This window comes from Callospermophilus lateralis, chromosome 12 (genome assembly GCF_048772815.1).
Source record: "Callospermophilus lateralis isolate mCalLat2 chromosome 12, mCalLat2.hap1, whole genome shotgun sequence".
NCBI classification, from domain to species: domain Eukaryota; kingdom Metazoa; phylum Chordata; class Mammalia; order Rodentia; family Sciuridae; genus Callospermophilus; species Callospermophilus lateralis.
This window is the reverse complement of record NC_135316.1, coordinates 66,429,274-66,446,541: the sequence shown is the minus strand read 5'-3', so window position 1 is coordinate 66,446,541 and position 17,268 is coordinate 66,429,274. Positions and strand designations below refer to the sequence as shown.

Here is a 17,268-nt window from a genome sequence, read left to right as displayed (position 1 = left end):
GGTGGGAGAAAAATCTAGATTGCCTGCCAAAAATTGGGATAGAGGGCTTAAACTGACTTCTTAGGAGGCAAGTAATGGTTTGTATTAGTTGCTGAGGTGCTTTGGGAAAATAGCCCAGGAAAGATTGGAGCCACATATTTATTTAGTTGCTAATCAGCATGGTCTGGATAATTTCTCTTTTGCTGCTCAATAGCCTAGAAAAATGTAGGAAGAAGGTGCAGCATAGTGGGTCAGGATTGGGAATTATGAGAATGAATGCCATTGCCTTATTACTAACATCTATGTGATTTACATTTCATTCTGTATAATTATAAATCACAATATAAATAATATAATACCAAAGAAAGTTAGTTAGAAATGTTAGTTCTGTTTAATTGAAATTAAAGAATTCATAGGAAAAGCCCATAAAGTAGTAAATAAATGCTTATTTTCTACATATTACTAGCATGTAGTCTGAAAGATTTTATATTCCTCTTGTACTCCTTTATTACTTTTCTGATTAATAGTTCCTCTAAATTTCTTATGTCAGCAAATGATAATTCATCTTGCAACTTGAGATCTTTTACTATTCAAGTTGAATCTAGCCTATTTCTATTCCACTAGCTTATTTAGCTTAATTATTTATAAAGATATAACCAATGTAGTAAATGATTCTTTGCATTTGTATTTATTTCAGGAATATGAGTGCTCTAACATCAATCCTGTATCAACTTATAATGACATTATTATAACTGGGGTAAAAGCATACTATTTCCTGTCATTTTATAAATTTTAAGGATGATTTTAGTATCTATCACCTGTATACTTGGTTTAAGTAGAATGGTATTATTAGAAAGTAGAAAAAGTTCTCATTAATTTTTTTTACTTCTATTTTTATAGAATTGAAAAGTTTTGGTTCTAATTAGATGAATCTTCTAGATATCCAACATTGATACTAAAATCAAATGTAAATTTTAGGGCTGGAGATAGAGCTCAGGGGTAAACACTTGCTTAGCATGCATGGGGTGCTGGGTTGGATCCCAGGTACTGCAAACAAACAAACAAACAAAAATAAATTCCATGACTTTTACATTATTTTCTTGTAATTTTACAGCATTTTGAACTCCAAGATTCAGGAAGCTCTCTGCTTCCTAAAGAGATTGTTAAAGTGGAGAGAATGACTGAAAACCATGTCTCCCATGCTTGTGTGACTATTCAAATTGCAGGACAAGAGGTTACCATTAAGGTAATGAATCACAATTTCTTCATTTTAAGATGCACCTGGTTAATATGGCCTAAATTAGGCATATGACCCTCTCATAAATCTTATTTGGCTCTGTAGCAACACATCTATGTCACTGTATCTCCTTTCTGTATTAGGATTTATTGTTTATACTATTTACTGTGTCTCCTTGATATATATTATACTATTTAAATCCCCCAATAATCTTGAACGTAAATGTTATTATCACCATTTTATAGGTTAGACAACTGAGATGTACCTTGATTAGTGGATTCATCCATGGTTATAATCTAGGAGGTGGCACTGCTGGTAATTCTAGACAAGGTCACTTTGCACTACACTCTTCTGTCTTCTTCAAATGATAATCTATGGTAGAAGCAGATGAATAAGGACTACATTGGAATGAATGGCAATAGGGAGCTAGAGAGGGAAGTAATACAGGAATTCTGGAGAAGTAAGGAAAGCTTCAGAGATGAGGTGAAACTTGAGCTAAGTTTTGAAGAATGACATAGAATTTTCCCCATAGCCCAGGGATAGAAAGGTGATAGGACATTGGGAAGTTTAAACAGAATGTTCAAAGTCATGAGGTATGAGCCAATCTTCATTATTTGCTTGACTTTGGTAAGGGTTCACTAACTTTGTTGACTCCTGTACCTTTTGTTAACTTTTCATGTTAGTACCAGGATGATCTTTCTTAAATGCAAATTTGATATTGTTTCCAAACTTAAAATTATTTAGGGTTCATGTTATATATGTCTGATCAAGTCCCAAGTCCTTAGAAGAACATGACACCCAGGATAATGATAAGGAAGAGGATAAAAAAATAAAAGAAGATCATACTCTTACTCATATAGGATCTAAAAAAGTTGATCTCAGAAGTTGATAGCAGAATAGTTACTACTAGAGGTTGGAGAAAGGGGGAGAGAGGAACAGGGAGATGTTGATCAGTGAAAACTACATTACAGTTAGACAGGAGTAAGAATTTTCTGATGTGCTATTGTATAGTAGGGTGACAATAGATACTGATAATCTACTAAAAGTGAGGAGGAAGATTTTTTGAGGTTTTAATCATAAAGAAATAATAAATGTTTAAGGAGATAGATATATTTAACTTGATTTAACTATTATACAATTTATAGTTCATTGAAACATCATATAGTAATCCATTAATATGTATAATTTTTATGTTTTATGTATCAGTTAATAATAAATTTAATTTTTAAGAAAGTTCCCTAGGGAATGAAAGAGCAATCAAAGATGAAAACAAAATGAATTGAGACCACAAAGAATAAGTATAGAAATAAAAGCTAAAAAAAAATAAAAGGAAAAGTAGGTGGGAAGCATGGGAGGAGAGGTTTTTTTGAATAGATGCTTCTGAGGGTAAACAAAGATAAGAGTAAAAAGAATTTGTGGACATGGGTTTTGGAAATCAGGAGGTTAGTGGTGAGTTGGAGATTTTGACATGAGCTGATTTTAAATTCCATATCATGTCTGCAATTTGAAAAAAGGTTCATTCCCCACTAGAGATTTTTTTATGAGTTATAAAGGCAAGAAAATGACATGATTCTTATGTACATATGTGACAGCATGGGACTTTAATTTTAGAGGAATGGTTAATTTGGGTGTTGGATAATAAGATCATCAGATCTCTGAATGGGAAATTAATTGCTGCTCTATATCCTTATATCAGAGAAAACATTTGGCATTTGTTTTTTTTGGGATTGGCTAACTTCGCTTAGCATTATCTTCTCCAGTGTCATCCATTTACCTGCAAATGCCATGATTTTATTCTCTTTTATTGCTGAGTAAAATTCCAAAATATCAATAGCTGCTATAACTAAGTGTAATCCCAGCATCTCAGGAGGCTGAGACAGGAGGATCTTTTTTTTTTTTTTAAATTTTTATTGTTGGTTGTTCAAAACATTACATAGTTCTTGATATATCATATTTCACACTTTGATTCAAGTGGGATATGAACTCCCATTTTTACCCTGTATACAGATTGCAGAATCACATCAGTTACACATCCATTGATTTACATATTGCCATACTGGTGTCTGTTGTATTCTGCTGCCTTTCCTATCCTCTACTATCCCCCCTCCCCCCCTCCCCTCCCCTCTTCTCTCTCTACCCCCTCTACTGTAATTCATTTCTCCCCCTTATATTTTTTCCCTTTCCCCTCACTTCCTCTTGTATGTAATTTTGTATACCCCTGAGGGTCTCCTTCCATTTCCATGCAATTTCCCTTCTCTCTCCCTTTCCCTCCCACCTCTCATCCCTGTTTAATGTTAATCTTCTCATGCTCTTGGTCCCTACTCTGTTCTTAGTTACTCTCCTTATATCAAAGAAGACATTTGGCATTTGTTTTTAAGGGATTGGCTAGCTTCACTTAGCATAATCTGCTCTAATGCCATCCATTTCCCTGCAAATTCTATGATTTTGTCATTTTTTAATGCAGAGTAATACTCCGTTGTGTATAAATGCCACATTTTTTTTATCCATTCGTCTATTGAAGGGCATCTAGGTTGGTTCCACAGTCTTGCTATTGTGAATTGTGCTGCTATGAACATGGATGTAGCAGTGTCCCTGTAGTATGCTCTTTTTAGGTCTTTAGGGAATAGACCGAGAAGGGGAATAGCTGGGTCAAATGGTGGTTCCATTCCCAGCTTTCCAAGAAATCTCCATACTGCTTTCCAAATTGGCAGCACCAGTTTGCAGTCCCACCAGCAATGTACAAGTGAACCCTTTTCCCCACATCCTCGCCAGCACTTGTTGTTTGACTTCCTAATGGCTGCCAATCTTACTGGAGTGAGATGGTATCTTAGGGTGGTTTTGATTTGCATTTCTCTGACTGCTAGAGATGGTGAGCATTTTTTCATGTACTTGTTGATTGATTGTATGTCCTCCTCTGAGAAATGTCTGTTCAGGTCCTTGGCCCATTTGTTGATTGGGTTATTTGTTATCTTATTGTCTAATTTTTTGAGTTCTTTTTATATTCTGGATATTAGGGCTCTGTCTGAAGTGTGAGGAGTAGATTTGTTCCCATGATGTAGGCTCCCTATTGACCTCTCTTATTGTTTCTTTTGCTGAGAAAAAACTTTTTAGTTTGAGTAAGTCCCATTTGTTGATTCTAGTTATTAACTCTTGTGCTATGGGTGTCCTATTGAGGAATTTGGAGCATGACCCCACTATATGTAGATCGTAGCCAAGTTTTTCTTCTATCAGACGCCGTGTCTCTGATTTGATATCAAGGTCCTTGATCCATTTTGAGTTAACTTTTGTGCATGGTGAGAGGAGGGGGTTCAGTTTCATTTTGTTGCATATGGATTTCCAGTTTTCCCAATACCATTTGTTGAAGATGCTATCCTTCCTCCATTGCATGCTTTTAGCCCCTTTATCAAATATAAGATAGTTGTAACTTTGTGGGTTGGTCTCTGTGTCCTCTATTCTGTACCATTGGTCCACCCGCCTGTTTTGGTACCAGTACCATGCTGTCTTTGTAACTATTGCTGTGTAATATAGTTTGAAATCCGGTATCGCTATTCCACCTGATTCGCACTTCCTGCTTAGAATTGCTTTTGCTATTCTGGCTCTTTTATTTTTCCATATGAATTTCATGATTGCTTTCTCTATTTCTACAAGAAATGCCGTTGGGATTTTGATTGGCATTGCATTAAACCTATAGAGAACTTTTGGTAATATCGCCATTTTGATGATGTTAGTTCTACCTATCCATGAACAGGGTATATTTTTCCATCTTCTAAGATCTTCTTCTATTTCTCTCTTTAGGGTTCTGTAGTTTTCATTGTATAAGTCTTTCACCTCTTTTGTTAGGTTGATTCCCAAGTATTTTATTTTTTTTGAGGATATTGTGAATGGAGTGGTTGTCCTCATTTCCATTTCAGAGGATTTGTCGCTGATATACAGGAATGCCTTTGATTTATGCGTGTTGATTTTATATCCTGCCACTTTGCTGAATTCATTTATTAGCTCTAATAGTTTCTTTGTAGACCCTTTTGTGTCTGCTAGGTATAGAATCATGTCACCTGCAAATAGTGATAATTTGAGTTCTTCTTTTCCTATTTTTATGCCTTTAATTTCTTTCGTCTGTCTAATTGCTCTGGCCAGTGATTCGAGAATTATGTTGAACAGAAGTGGTGAGAGAGGGCATCCCTGTCTTGTTCCAGCTTTTAGAGGGAATGCCTTCAGTTTTTCTCCATTCAGAATGATGCTAGCCTGAGGCTTAGCATAGATTGCTTTTACAATATTGAGGTATGTTCCTGTTATCCCTAGTTTTTCTAGAGTTTTGAACATAAAGGGATGCTGTACTTTGTCAAATGCTTTTTCTGCATCTATTGAGATGATCATATGGTTCTTATTTTTAAGCCTATTGATGTGGTGAATAACATTTATTGATTTCCGTATATTGAACCAGCCTTGCATCCCAGGGATAAATCCTACCTGATCATGGTGCACAATTTTTTTGATATGTTTTTGTATCCGGTTCGCCAGAATTTTATTGAGGATTTTTGCATCTAGGTTCATTAGAGATATTGGTCTGTAGTTTTCTTTCTTTGAAGTGTCTTTGTCTGGTTTAGGAATCAGGGTGATGTTGGCCTCGTAGAATGAATTTGGAAGTTCTCCCTCTTTTTCTATTTGACAGGAGGATCTTAAGTTCAGAGTCAGCCACAGCTACTTAGTGAGGTCCTAAGCAACCTATTAAGACCTTTTCTCAAAATAAAAAATAAAAGGGGTTGGGATATGTTTTAGTACTTTAATACCCCTGGGTTCAATCCCTGGTATTGAAAAGACAAAAAAATAAAACAAACTTTGAATTGAGGAAGGAATTAAGTGTATGTGGGAGCTTTTATGTGGCAGCTACTTATGTCCTTTAGGTTGCTAATATTTTGAGAAAAGCATATGAATATTTTGTCTACCCCTTTTTAAATTGCAGGTGCCAGCTGGGACCAGACCATTTGGTCAATCTTGTGCATCAGACCAATTTATAAGGACTTTAAGTCATAAGCAGCTACTGGCTGAAATGATGCAGTCTCATATGGTTAAGGACATATGTTTAATTGGGGGAAAGGTAAGAATGGCAGATTTTTTGCAAACTTTTATTTCCTGGCTTTTCTTGTTTTGATTCATCCTTTGAATGATGTGTTTCCATTTATAGGGTTGTGGAAAAACAGTCATTGCCAAGAACTTTGCTGATACCTTAGGATACAACATAGAACCCATTATGCTATATCAGGTATAATATTCATCTTTACCATTTGAACTATAAACATGTATGTTTGGTCTATTAGTAGTTGTTACCTATTTTGAATATTCATATAGATAAATAACTAAAATAGCAATCAAGTTAGGGTATAATTATACTTCTTTGGCGCTTTTGAAAGTACATTCTAAGATACTTGTTTTGTGTAACATACCAGAGATCTGTTTTTTTAAAAATTCATTTTATGTGTATGCATACACATACACAGAGTCATTTACTAGTTATTTGGAAATAAATGAAGTTGGTTTGGGCTGCTTTGGAAGAAAATTAGGTATTTACTGAGTGGATTATTATAATTTTTATTGTCATAAAATGTATATAACATAAAATTGGCCATTTTGTTTATTTATTTATTTTTTATATTTTAAATTTTCCAATAAAAAGACCAAGTGGTTGAATGGATTTCCAAAAACAAGATCCAACCACATTGATCTTTTTTAAATTGATTTTTTAAAAAAATAAATGACAGCAGACTACATTACAATTCTTATTCCATGTGTACACACAATTTTTCATATCTCTGGTTGGATAAATGTACATTGACATCAATTCATGTTTTCATACATGTACTTTGGATAATGATGTCTATCACATTCCACCATCCTTGCTAATCCCCTGCCTCTTCCCTTTCCCTCCCACCCCTATGCCCTATCTAGAATTCGTCTATTACTCCCATGCTTTCCCTCCCTACCCCACTATGTCAGCCTCCTTATATCAGAGAAAACATTTGGCATTTGTTTTTTTGGGATTGGCTAACTTCACTTAGCATTAACTTCTCCAATGCCATCCATATACCTGCAAATGCCATGATTTTATTCTCTTTTATTGCTGAGTAAAATTCCATTGTGTATATATATGCCACATTTTTTTTTTATCCATTCATCCACTGAAGGGCATCTAGATTGGCTCCACAGTTTAGCTATTGTGAATTGTGCTGCTATAAACATTGATGTGGCTGTGTCATGTAGTCTTTGGGTATAGACTGAGGAGAGGGATAACTCTCTAAAATTTGCCATTTTAGTCATTTTTATATATGTACAGTTAACTGGCATTAAGTACATTGACAATGTCATGTAATAATTGCCACTTTCTTTTCTAGAACTTTATCATCCCAAGCAGAAACTTTATATTCAATAAACAATAGCTCCCGACACCCTACACCTCTCCCAGATCCTGTTAGCCTCTATTTTACTTTCTGTTCCTATAAATTTGTTTATTTTAGGTGCCTCATATAAGTAATCAAAATTTTTGTTCTTTTGGTCTAGTTTATATATATATTTTCAACAATTCTCTGTGGTATAGTATGTTTAAGAATTATGATCTTCTTATGGCTTAATAATATTCTGTTGGATATATCTACCACTTTTTGTTATGCATTCATCTCTTGATAAAACATTGGCTTATTTCTATCTAATGGCTATTATGAATAGTTCTATTATAAATGATTGTGTACAAAAATGTGCTTGAGTTCGTGCTTTGAATTCCTTTAGTTTATGCTTCAGAATATAATTGCTGGAGCATATAGTAATTCTGTTTAACTTTTTGAGGCACCAATAAGTGGTTTTCCACATTTTCTGTACCATTTTATATTTGACCAACAATGCATGACATCCTCGACACCTATATTCAGCTTTTGTTTTTGTTTTATAATAGTCATTCTAGCGAGGGTGAGGTGATAGCACATTGTGGATTTTATTTGTATTTACATAGGAATAATGATGTTGTGCATATTTTTATGTATATATATTGGCTATTTGTATATTTTGGAGAAATGCTTATTCTTTTTTTTTAAATTTTTATTGTTGTTTATTCAAAACATTGATTCAAGTGGGTTATGAACTCCCATTTTTATCCCGTATACAGATTGCAGAATCACATCGGTTACACATCACTGATTTACATATTGCCATACTAATGTCTGTTGTATTCTGCTGCCTTTCCTATCCTCTGCTATCTCCCCTCCCCTCTCCTCCCCTCCCCTCTTCTCTCTCTACCCCATCTACTGTAATTCATGAGAAATGTTTATTCTTGTTAAGGTTTTTGCCCACATTTTAATTGGGTTGATTTTTTTTTTGTTGAGCTATTGGAGTTTTTTATACATTCTTTATATGTGTGTGTGTTTGTGTGTGTGTGTATGTGTGTATGTGTGTGTGTATGTGTGTGTGTGTGTGTGTGTGTGTGTATGTGTATACATATATATATATATTTTTTTCAGTTGTTGATGGGCCTTTTTATTTTATTTATTTATATGTGGTTCCGAGGATTGAACCCAGTGCCTCACAGATGCTAAGCAAGCAGTGTGCCACTGAGCCACATCTCCAGCCTTATACATTCTAAAAATAGAATCCATTCTCAAATATATGATTTGCAAATTTTTTTTCATTCTGCTGGTTGTCTTTTGATCATCTTGACAGTGTTCTTTGATTCACAAAAGTTTTTAACTTTATTGAAGTTCAGTTTGTCATTTTTCTTTTGATACCTATGTTTTTAGTGTTATTTTCAATAAATTCAGCTCAATGGCCGGGATTTCCCCTTATATTCTAACAGGTTTACTGTTTTCTGTAGTACATTTAGATTTCTGATCTATTTTGAATTAATTTTTGTATAGTATGTAAGACAAGTGTCTACCTTTAATTTTTTATTATTTGGATATCCAGTTTTCCTAGCACCAATATTGAAAAGATTGTTCTTCTTCCATTGGAATTCCTGGCACTCTTGTTAAGAATCAGTTGAGTATAAATATAAGATTTTATTTCCAAGCTTTGTATTCCATTGGTCTGTGTGTCTATCCTATGCCAATACCACACTGTTTTAATTACTGTAGTTTTATAGTTAAGTTTTGAAATCAGAAAGTGTCAGACCTCTACTTATGTTATTTCTTTCCCAGATTGTTTTGACTATTCAGGGTCCCTTGAGATTCCATATAAATTTTATGAGATGTTTTATTTTATTTCTGTAAAAATAAATGCCATTGATATTTTGAGAGAAGTTGTATTCAGTCTGTAACTCTTTTTGGATAATATTGTCATTTTAATAGCTTAGTCTTTCAATCAGTGAATATAGTTGTCTTTTCATTTATTTTTATCTTATTTCATATCTTTCAGCAAAAGTTTTTCAGTTTTCAGTGTATACATCTTTTGTCTCCTTGGTTACATTTATTCCAGGGTATTTTTGAATAGATTATTTTGGTGGATGTACATGTTGCACATAGTATGGAGAAAAAGCAAGCCTACAGCTGGTATTCTTACAGAGTGAAGTTTTCCGACATATATTTTTTTGTGATGATCTCTCCTAACATATTTTTATCCTGCTAATTTTTTGATGCTGTAAGTCAATTTTTGGCTGATTGTGGTAGCTTCTTACTTAAAGCAGAGTTTAATTTTATTCTTTGAAAGATTTTGAAAGTGAATGTGATACTATTTATTTACATTTTAGGATACCTTTTGTGTTTTTAGGTTATTCTTTAGTCATTAGGTTATTCTTTTGAATTGTTTCTGACATTAAGTATATTTATATTAAAAATATTGTTTCTGAAAAATAATATTGAAACTAGTTAGTTTTTGTGGCATTAAATCAGAATTTTTTTTTATTGCTCATATTTCAAATTATTCTGAGAATATTCCTTTCATATGACTTTAAGGTAGTTTGTGCCTACTTACTAAATTGGCCAGAGTTTAGATGGAATTGTAGTTACATGATACTACTAACTTTGGGGCTGTAAGTACAGAAATATGTTATAAAGGTCCATGTAAGGATTCTTCCTAAAATTAATCCTTTCCTTTGCTTAATTTAACCCATTCTGAGCATCAAGTACCATTTAGGATTTTGACTTGCATTGAAAACAGTTTGGAAAACAAAAGAGAAAGTACCCTGTCTCTTTATAAAGCTGTGGTGAATCCATACCTCTACTATTTTATATAGTTTTCACTATTATATTTCAATAAATACAAAAGCATAAAAAGGAGGTTATGGTCGTTAAAATAATCAACTGATTGAAGGACTTAAAAAGTTTCAAATATTTACTAAGAATCACTATGATCTTAAAAGATGAAGTCTGTGAAGAATCATATGTGAAGGTGATGAAATCAATAAGAATGAGTTAAGGCAAAGAGATTTAAACTATCAGGGACCCCATGTATGTTTAAAGTAAAGTATAGGAAAAAAGAAAATATATTTTTAGATTCTATAATAGGTTGTGAGTTTGAGGATCCCCCAAAATATATTTTTAAATGAGCTTTTATTTTTATTTTTTTTTCAACATTTTTAGTTTTTATTAGGCAGTCACGCCAAATATAAACATTCTACTATCTTTTTCCCAAAAACTAAATAAAATGTATGTTTTAGACACTTTGGGGACATTAGAGGATTTTTTTTTATTAATTTTTATTGTAGGTTGTTCAAAACATTACATAGTTCTTGATATATTATATTTCACACTTTGATTCAAGTGGGATATGAACTCCCATTTTTACCCCATATACAGATTGCAGAATCACATCAGTTGCACAACCATTGATTTACATATTGCCATTCTGGTGTCTGTTGTATTCTGCTGCCTTTCCTATCCTCTACTATCCCCCCTCCCCCATCCCCTCCCCTCTTCTCTCTCTACCCCCTCTACTGTAATTCATTTCTCCCCCCTTATATTTTTCCTCCTTTCCCCTCACTTCCTCTTGTATGTAAGTTTGTATAACCCTGAGGGTCTCCTTCCATTTCCATGCAATTTCCCTTCTCTCTCCCTTTCCCTCCCACCTCTCATCCCTGTTTAATGTTAATCTTCTTCTCATGCTCTTCGTCCCTACTCTGTTCTTAGTTACCCTCCTTATATCAAAGAAGACATTTGGCATTTGTTTTTGAGGGATTGGCTAGCTTCACTTAGCATAATCTGCTCTAATGCCATCCATTTCCCTGCAAATTCTATGATTTTGTCATTTTTAATGCAGAGTAATACTCCATTGTGTATAAATGCCACATTTTTTTTTTATCCATTCATCTATTGAAGGGCTTCTAGGTTGGTTCCACAGTCTTGCTATTGTGAATTGTGCTGCTATGAACATGGATGTAGCAGTGTCCCTATAGTGTGCTCTTTTTAGGTCTTTAGGGAATAGACCGAGTAGGGGAATAGCTGGATCAAATGGTGGTTCCATTCCCAGCTTTCCAAGAAATCTCCATACCAACCTTGCATCCCAGGGATAAATCCTACCTGATCATGGTGCACAATTTTTTTGATATGTTTTTGTATCCGGTTCGCCAGAAGTTTATTGAGGATTTTTGCATCTAGGTTCATTAGAGATATTGGTCTGTAGTTTTCTTTCTTTGAAGTGTCTTTGTCTGGTTTAGGAATCAGGGTGATGTTGGCCTCATAGAATGAATTTGGAAATTCTCCCTCTTTTTCTATTTCCTGAAAGAGCTTGAAAAGTATTGGTATTAGTTCCTCTTTAAAGGTTTTGTAAAACTCTGCTGTATACCCATCCGGTCCTGGGCTTTTCTTAGTTGGTAGTCTTTTGTTGGTTTCTTCTATTTCTTCAATTGATATTGGTCTGTTTAGGTTGTCAATATCCTCCTGACTCAATCTGGGCAAATCATATGACTTAAGAAATTTATCGATGCCTTCACTACTTCTATTTTATTGGAGTATAAGGATTCAAAATAATTTCTGATAATCTTCTGTATTTCTGAAGTGTCGGTTGTGATATTGCCTTTTTCATCCCGTATGCTAGTAATTTGAGTTCTCTCTCTTCTTCTATTCGTTAGCGTGGCTAAGGGTCTGTCAATTTTATTTATTTTTTCAAAGAACCAACTTTTAGTTTTGTCAATTTTTTCAATTGTTTCTTTTGTTTCGATTTCATTGATTTCAGCTCTGATTTTAATTATTTCTTGTCTTCTACTTCTTTTGCTGTTGTTTTGCTCTTCTTTTTCTAGGATTTTGAATTGAAGTATTAGATCATTTATTTGTTGGTTTTTTCTTTTTTTAAGGAATGAACTCCAAGCAATAAATTTTCCTCTTAGAACTGCTTTCAATGTGTCCCATAGATTCCGATATGTTGTGTCTGTGTTTTCATTTATCTCTAAGAATTTTTTAATTTCCTCCTTGATGTCTTCTATAACCCATTGATCATTCAGTAACCTATTGTTCATTCTCCAACTGATGCATGATTTTTCCTTACTTCTTTTATCGTTGATTTTCAATTTCATTCCATTATGATCAGATAAGATGCATGGTATTATCTCTACTCCTTTATATTGTCTAAGAGTTGCCCTGTGACATAATATATGATCTATTTTTGAGAAGGATCCATGTGCTGCTGAGAAAAAAGTGTAACTGCTTGATGTTGGGTGGTATATTCTATATATGTCAATTAAGTCTAGGTTATTAATTATGTTATTGAGTTCTATAGTTTCCTTATTCAACTTTTGTTTGGAAGATCTGTCCAGTGGTGAGAGAGGTGTGTTGAAGTCTCCCATGATTATTGTATGGTGGTCTATTAGACTCTTGAACTTGAGAAGAGTTTGCTTGATGAACATAGCTGCACCATTGTTTGGGGCATATATATTTATGATTGTTATGTCTTGTTGGCGTATGGTTCCCTTGAGCAGTATGTAGTGTCCCTCTTCATCCCTTTTGATTAACTTTGGCTTGAAATCTATTTTATTTGATATGAGTATGGACACTCCTGCTTGTTTCCGAAGTCCATATGAGTGATATGATTTTTCCCAACCTTTCACCTTCAGTCTATGTATGTCTTTTCCTATCAAATGCGTCTCCTGAAGGCAGCATATTGTTGGGTCTTGTTTTGTGATCCATTCTACTAGCCTGTGTCTCTTAATTGGTGAGTTTAAGCCATTAACATTTAGGGTTATTATTGAGATATGGGTTGTTCTTCCAGCCATATTTGTTTATTTATGTTACTAAACATGGTTTGTTTTCCTCTTTGATTATCCCCCACCCTTTACTGTACTACCTCCCGCTGTTGGTTTTCATTGATATTTTCCATTTCCTCTTCCTGTAATATTTTGCCGAGGATGTTTTGAAGAGATGGTTTTCTAGCTGCAAATTCTTTTAACTTTTGTTTATCGTGGAAGGTTTTAATTTCATCTTCCATCCTGAAGCTTAATTTTGCTGGATACACAATTCTTGGTTGGAACCCATTTTCTTTCAGTGTTTGAAATATGTTATTCTAGAATCTTCTAGTTTTCAGAGTCTGTGTTGAAAGATCAGCTGTTATCCTGATTGGTTTACCCCTAAATGTAATCTGCTTCCTTTCTCTTGTAGCTTTTAAAATTCTCTCCTTATTCTGTATGTTGGGCATCTTCATTATAATGTGTCTAGGTGTGGATCTCTTATGATTTTGCACATTCGGCGTCCTGTAGGCTTCTAGGATTTGGGATTCTGTCTCATTCTTCAAGTCTGGGAAGTTTTGTCGTATTATTTCGTTGAATAGATTGCTCATTCCTTTGGTTTGGACCTCTATACCTTTCTGTATCCCAATGACTCTTAAGTTTGGTCTCTTTATGTTATCCCATATTTTTTGAATGTTCTGCTCATGGTTTCTTAACAGCTTTGCTGATCTGTCTATGTTCTTCTCCAGTTGAAATACTTTGTCTTCATTGTCTGATGTTCTATCTTCTAAGTGTTCTACTCTGCTGGTAGTATTCTCAATTGAGTTTTTAAGTTGGTTTATTGTTTCCTGCATTTCCAGGATTTCTCTTTGTTTGTTTTTTATAACCTCTATCTCCCTGTATAATTGATCTTTTGCTTCTTGGATTTGTTTATGTAATTCATTGTCGAAGTGGTCGAAGTGGTCTTTCATTGTCTGATTTTGCTGTCTAATGTCTTCCTTGAGACTCCAGATCATCTGAAGCATGTATATCCTGAATTCTTTATCTGACATTCCATCTGCTGCAGATATTACCTCTTCTAAAGTTGAGTTGACCTGCATCGTTTGTGTTCCTTTCTTTCCTTGTCTTTTCATACTGATCGCGTTTCTTTCTGCTTGGTGAAACTGTTGTGTTATTGATTTTTCCCCCTATATATTTATGTTGCTCTTGTATAGTTGCAAAGTCTCCCTCGCAGGCTTTGGCGGTGGTTCTGCCCCTCCTCCAATTGGGGCAATGTGCCTACCACGCCGGCAGGCCGCTGGGCCTGTACTTTCGGTGGGCCTGTTCTTTCGGTGGTCACAGGTCCGCCTACCTTGCAGGCGTGAGCAGCGGCTCTGCCCCTCCGCTGGCTGCTAGGCCTGTTCTGTCTGTCGGTTGCAGGTCTGTCTACCTAACAGGCGCTGGTGGCGGCTCTGCCCCTCCCCCAAATGGGGTGATGTGTCTGGCGGGCCACTGGGCCTTTTTGTCAGTGGTCACGGTTCCGCCTACCTTGCAGGCGCGTGGGGTAGCTGTGCCCCTCCGCAGGTTGCTGGGCCTGACCTGCCGGTGGGTCGCAGGTCTGCCTACCTTGCAGGCTCGGGGGGTGGCTCTGCCGCTCTGCGGATTGCTGTGCCTGTTCTGCTGGTGGGTGGCGGGTCCGCCTACCTTGCAGGCGCCTGGCGGCTCTGCCCCTCCCCCAACCGGGGCGATGTGTCTGGCGGGCCACTGGGCCTGTTTTGACGGTGGTCACGGTTCCGCCTACCTTGCACGCGTGCAGCAGCTGTGTCCCTCCGAGAGTTGCTGGGCCTGACCTGCCGGTGGGTTTCAGATACACCTACCTTGCAGGCGCGGGGCTGGCTCTGCCGCTCTGTGGGTCGCTGGGCCTGATCTGCTGGTGAGTCGCAGGCCTGCCTACCTTGCAGGCGCCCGGCCACTCTGCCCCTCCCCCAACCGGGGTGGGGCGATGTGTCTGGCCGGCCGCTGGGCCTTTTCTGTCGGTGGTCACGGTTCTGCCTACCTAGCAGGCGCGTGGGGCAGCTGTGCCCCTCCGCAGGTTGTTGGGCCTGACCTGCCGGTGGGTTGCAGGTCTGCCTACCTTGCAGGCTCGGGGGGTAGCTCTGCCGCTCTGCGGATTGCTGTGCCTGTTCTGCTGGTGGGTCGCGGGTCCGCCTACCTTGTAGGCGCCCGGCGGCTCTACCCTCCCCCAACCGGGATGGGGCGATGTGTCTGGCGGGCCACTGGGCCTGTTTTGTCGGTGGTCACAGTTCTGCCTACCTTGCACACGCGTGGAGCAGCTGTGTCCCTCCGAGAGTTGCTGGGCTTGACCTGCCGGTGGGTGGCAGGTACGCCTACCTTGGAGGTGCGGGGGTGGCTCTGCCGCTCCGCGGGTCGCTGGGCCTGATGTGCTGGTGAGTCGCAGATCTGCCTACCTTGCAGGTGCCCGGCGGCTCTGCCCCTCCCCCAACCGGGGTGGGGCGATGTGTCTGCCCGGCCGCTGGGCCTGTTCTGTTGGTGGTCACGGTTCTGCCTACCTTGCAGGCGCGTGGGGCAGCTGTGCCCCTCCGCAGGTTGTTGGGCCTGACCTGCCTGTGGGTCGCAGGTCTGCCTACCTTGCAGGCTCGGGGGGTAGCTCTGCTGCTCTGCGGATTGCTGTGCCTGTTCTGCTGGTGGGTGGCGGGTCCGCCTACCTTGCAGGCGCCTGGTGGCTCTGCCCCTCCCCCAACCGGGGCAATGTGTCTGGCAGGCCACTGGGCCTGTTTTGTCGGTGGTCACGGTCTCGCCTACCTTGCACACGCGTGGAGCAGCTGTGTCCCTCCGAGAGTTGCTGGGCCTGACCTGCCGGTGGGTGGCAAGTGTGCCTACCTTGCAGGCCCAGGGGTGGCTCTGCCGCTCCGTGGGTTGCTGGGCCTAATCTGCTGGTGAGTCGCAGGTCTCTTTAAATGAGCTTTTATAAATTGATTCTAGGTCACCTAGATTTTTTAAAATAGGAAGTAAGGATATTTGAGGGGATATATCTCTTAATAAATCTATGGAAGATGCCATGATAAATACCTTGACCTTTTATATAATCATGCTTCTTTGGCAGAGATCATAAGATAAGAAAGTTGTCTTTGTATGCTCACTCATCTTTATTTCCCCTTCCATAGTTCATGTCAGAAATAATATGAGGACAGCACTTTCTCTTTTCACCAACCTATTCCCTGTCAACTTTCTGATATCCAATAACAATGTTTTTCTGCCAAACATCAATGGGGAAAACTTTGATCATCAGTATATTTTGCAAAACAAATTAAGATTTTAAATAATAGAGTCTAATTTACCTTCAGGTGCCATTGCTTTGAACTTATATGGACAAGACATTTTGAAGAAAATACTTCTTTTCTCTTTGATTCCAATATAGCTTAGTATTATTTGTAAATTTATGAACATGAATATTTTCTTCACATTAAAATAAAACTTTCATTCTAATGAAAGCTGGAAATAGTCTATATACCTTATCAGTTTTTTCAAACAGTACTGTTCCTGTGCTGGGTTTCTATAATCAGTTTATGGTGATTTTTATACTATATGCTTGAGCTGTGAAATGTTTGTTTACCTCACCCTGCTGTTCATTAAAAAAAAAAAAAGAAGGGGTTGGGAATGTAGCTCAGTGCTAGAGCATTTGCCTAACATGCTCAAGGCCCTGGGTTGAATCCCCGGGGCTGGGGGATGGGGGAATGAACCAAGGAAAAATGTATGTGAAGTGTATCTGATCATTCAGAAATTCAGAATCTCTTAACTACACTGAAAAACAAAAAACAAACAAAAAAAAAAAACACTCAATGTACCCTTCCATTGAGGATGTTATCTTAATATGTGAAAGGCTTAGTTTGAGAGTCTGAAGAACAGATTTCTTTTTTACATGCTT

The 17,268-nt window shown here is 37.3% G+C and overlaps 1 protein-coding gene across 1 annotated transcript in view; it reads left to right on the top strand.

Annotated features, from left to right (window-relative positions):
* Window positions 1–17,268, top strand: part of Vwa8 (von Willebrand factor A domain containing 8) — a 392,265-nt gene that overhangs the window by 90,946 nt on the left and 284,051 nt on the right. The window contains exons 10-12 of the mRNA XM_076872295.1: window positions 1,094–1,225; window positions 6,177–6,311; window positions 6,399–6,476. Of these exons, the coding sequence (XP_076728410.1) occupies window positions 1,094–1,225; window positions 6,177–6,311; window positions 6,399–6,476 (345 nt within the window). The remainder of the gene's footprint in view (window positions 1–1,093; window positions 1,226–6,176; window positions 6,312–6,398; window positions 6,477–17,268) is intronic.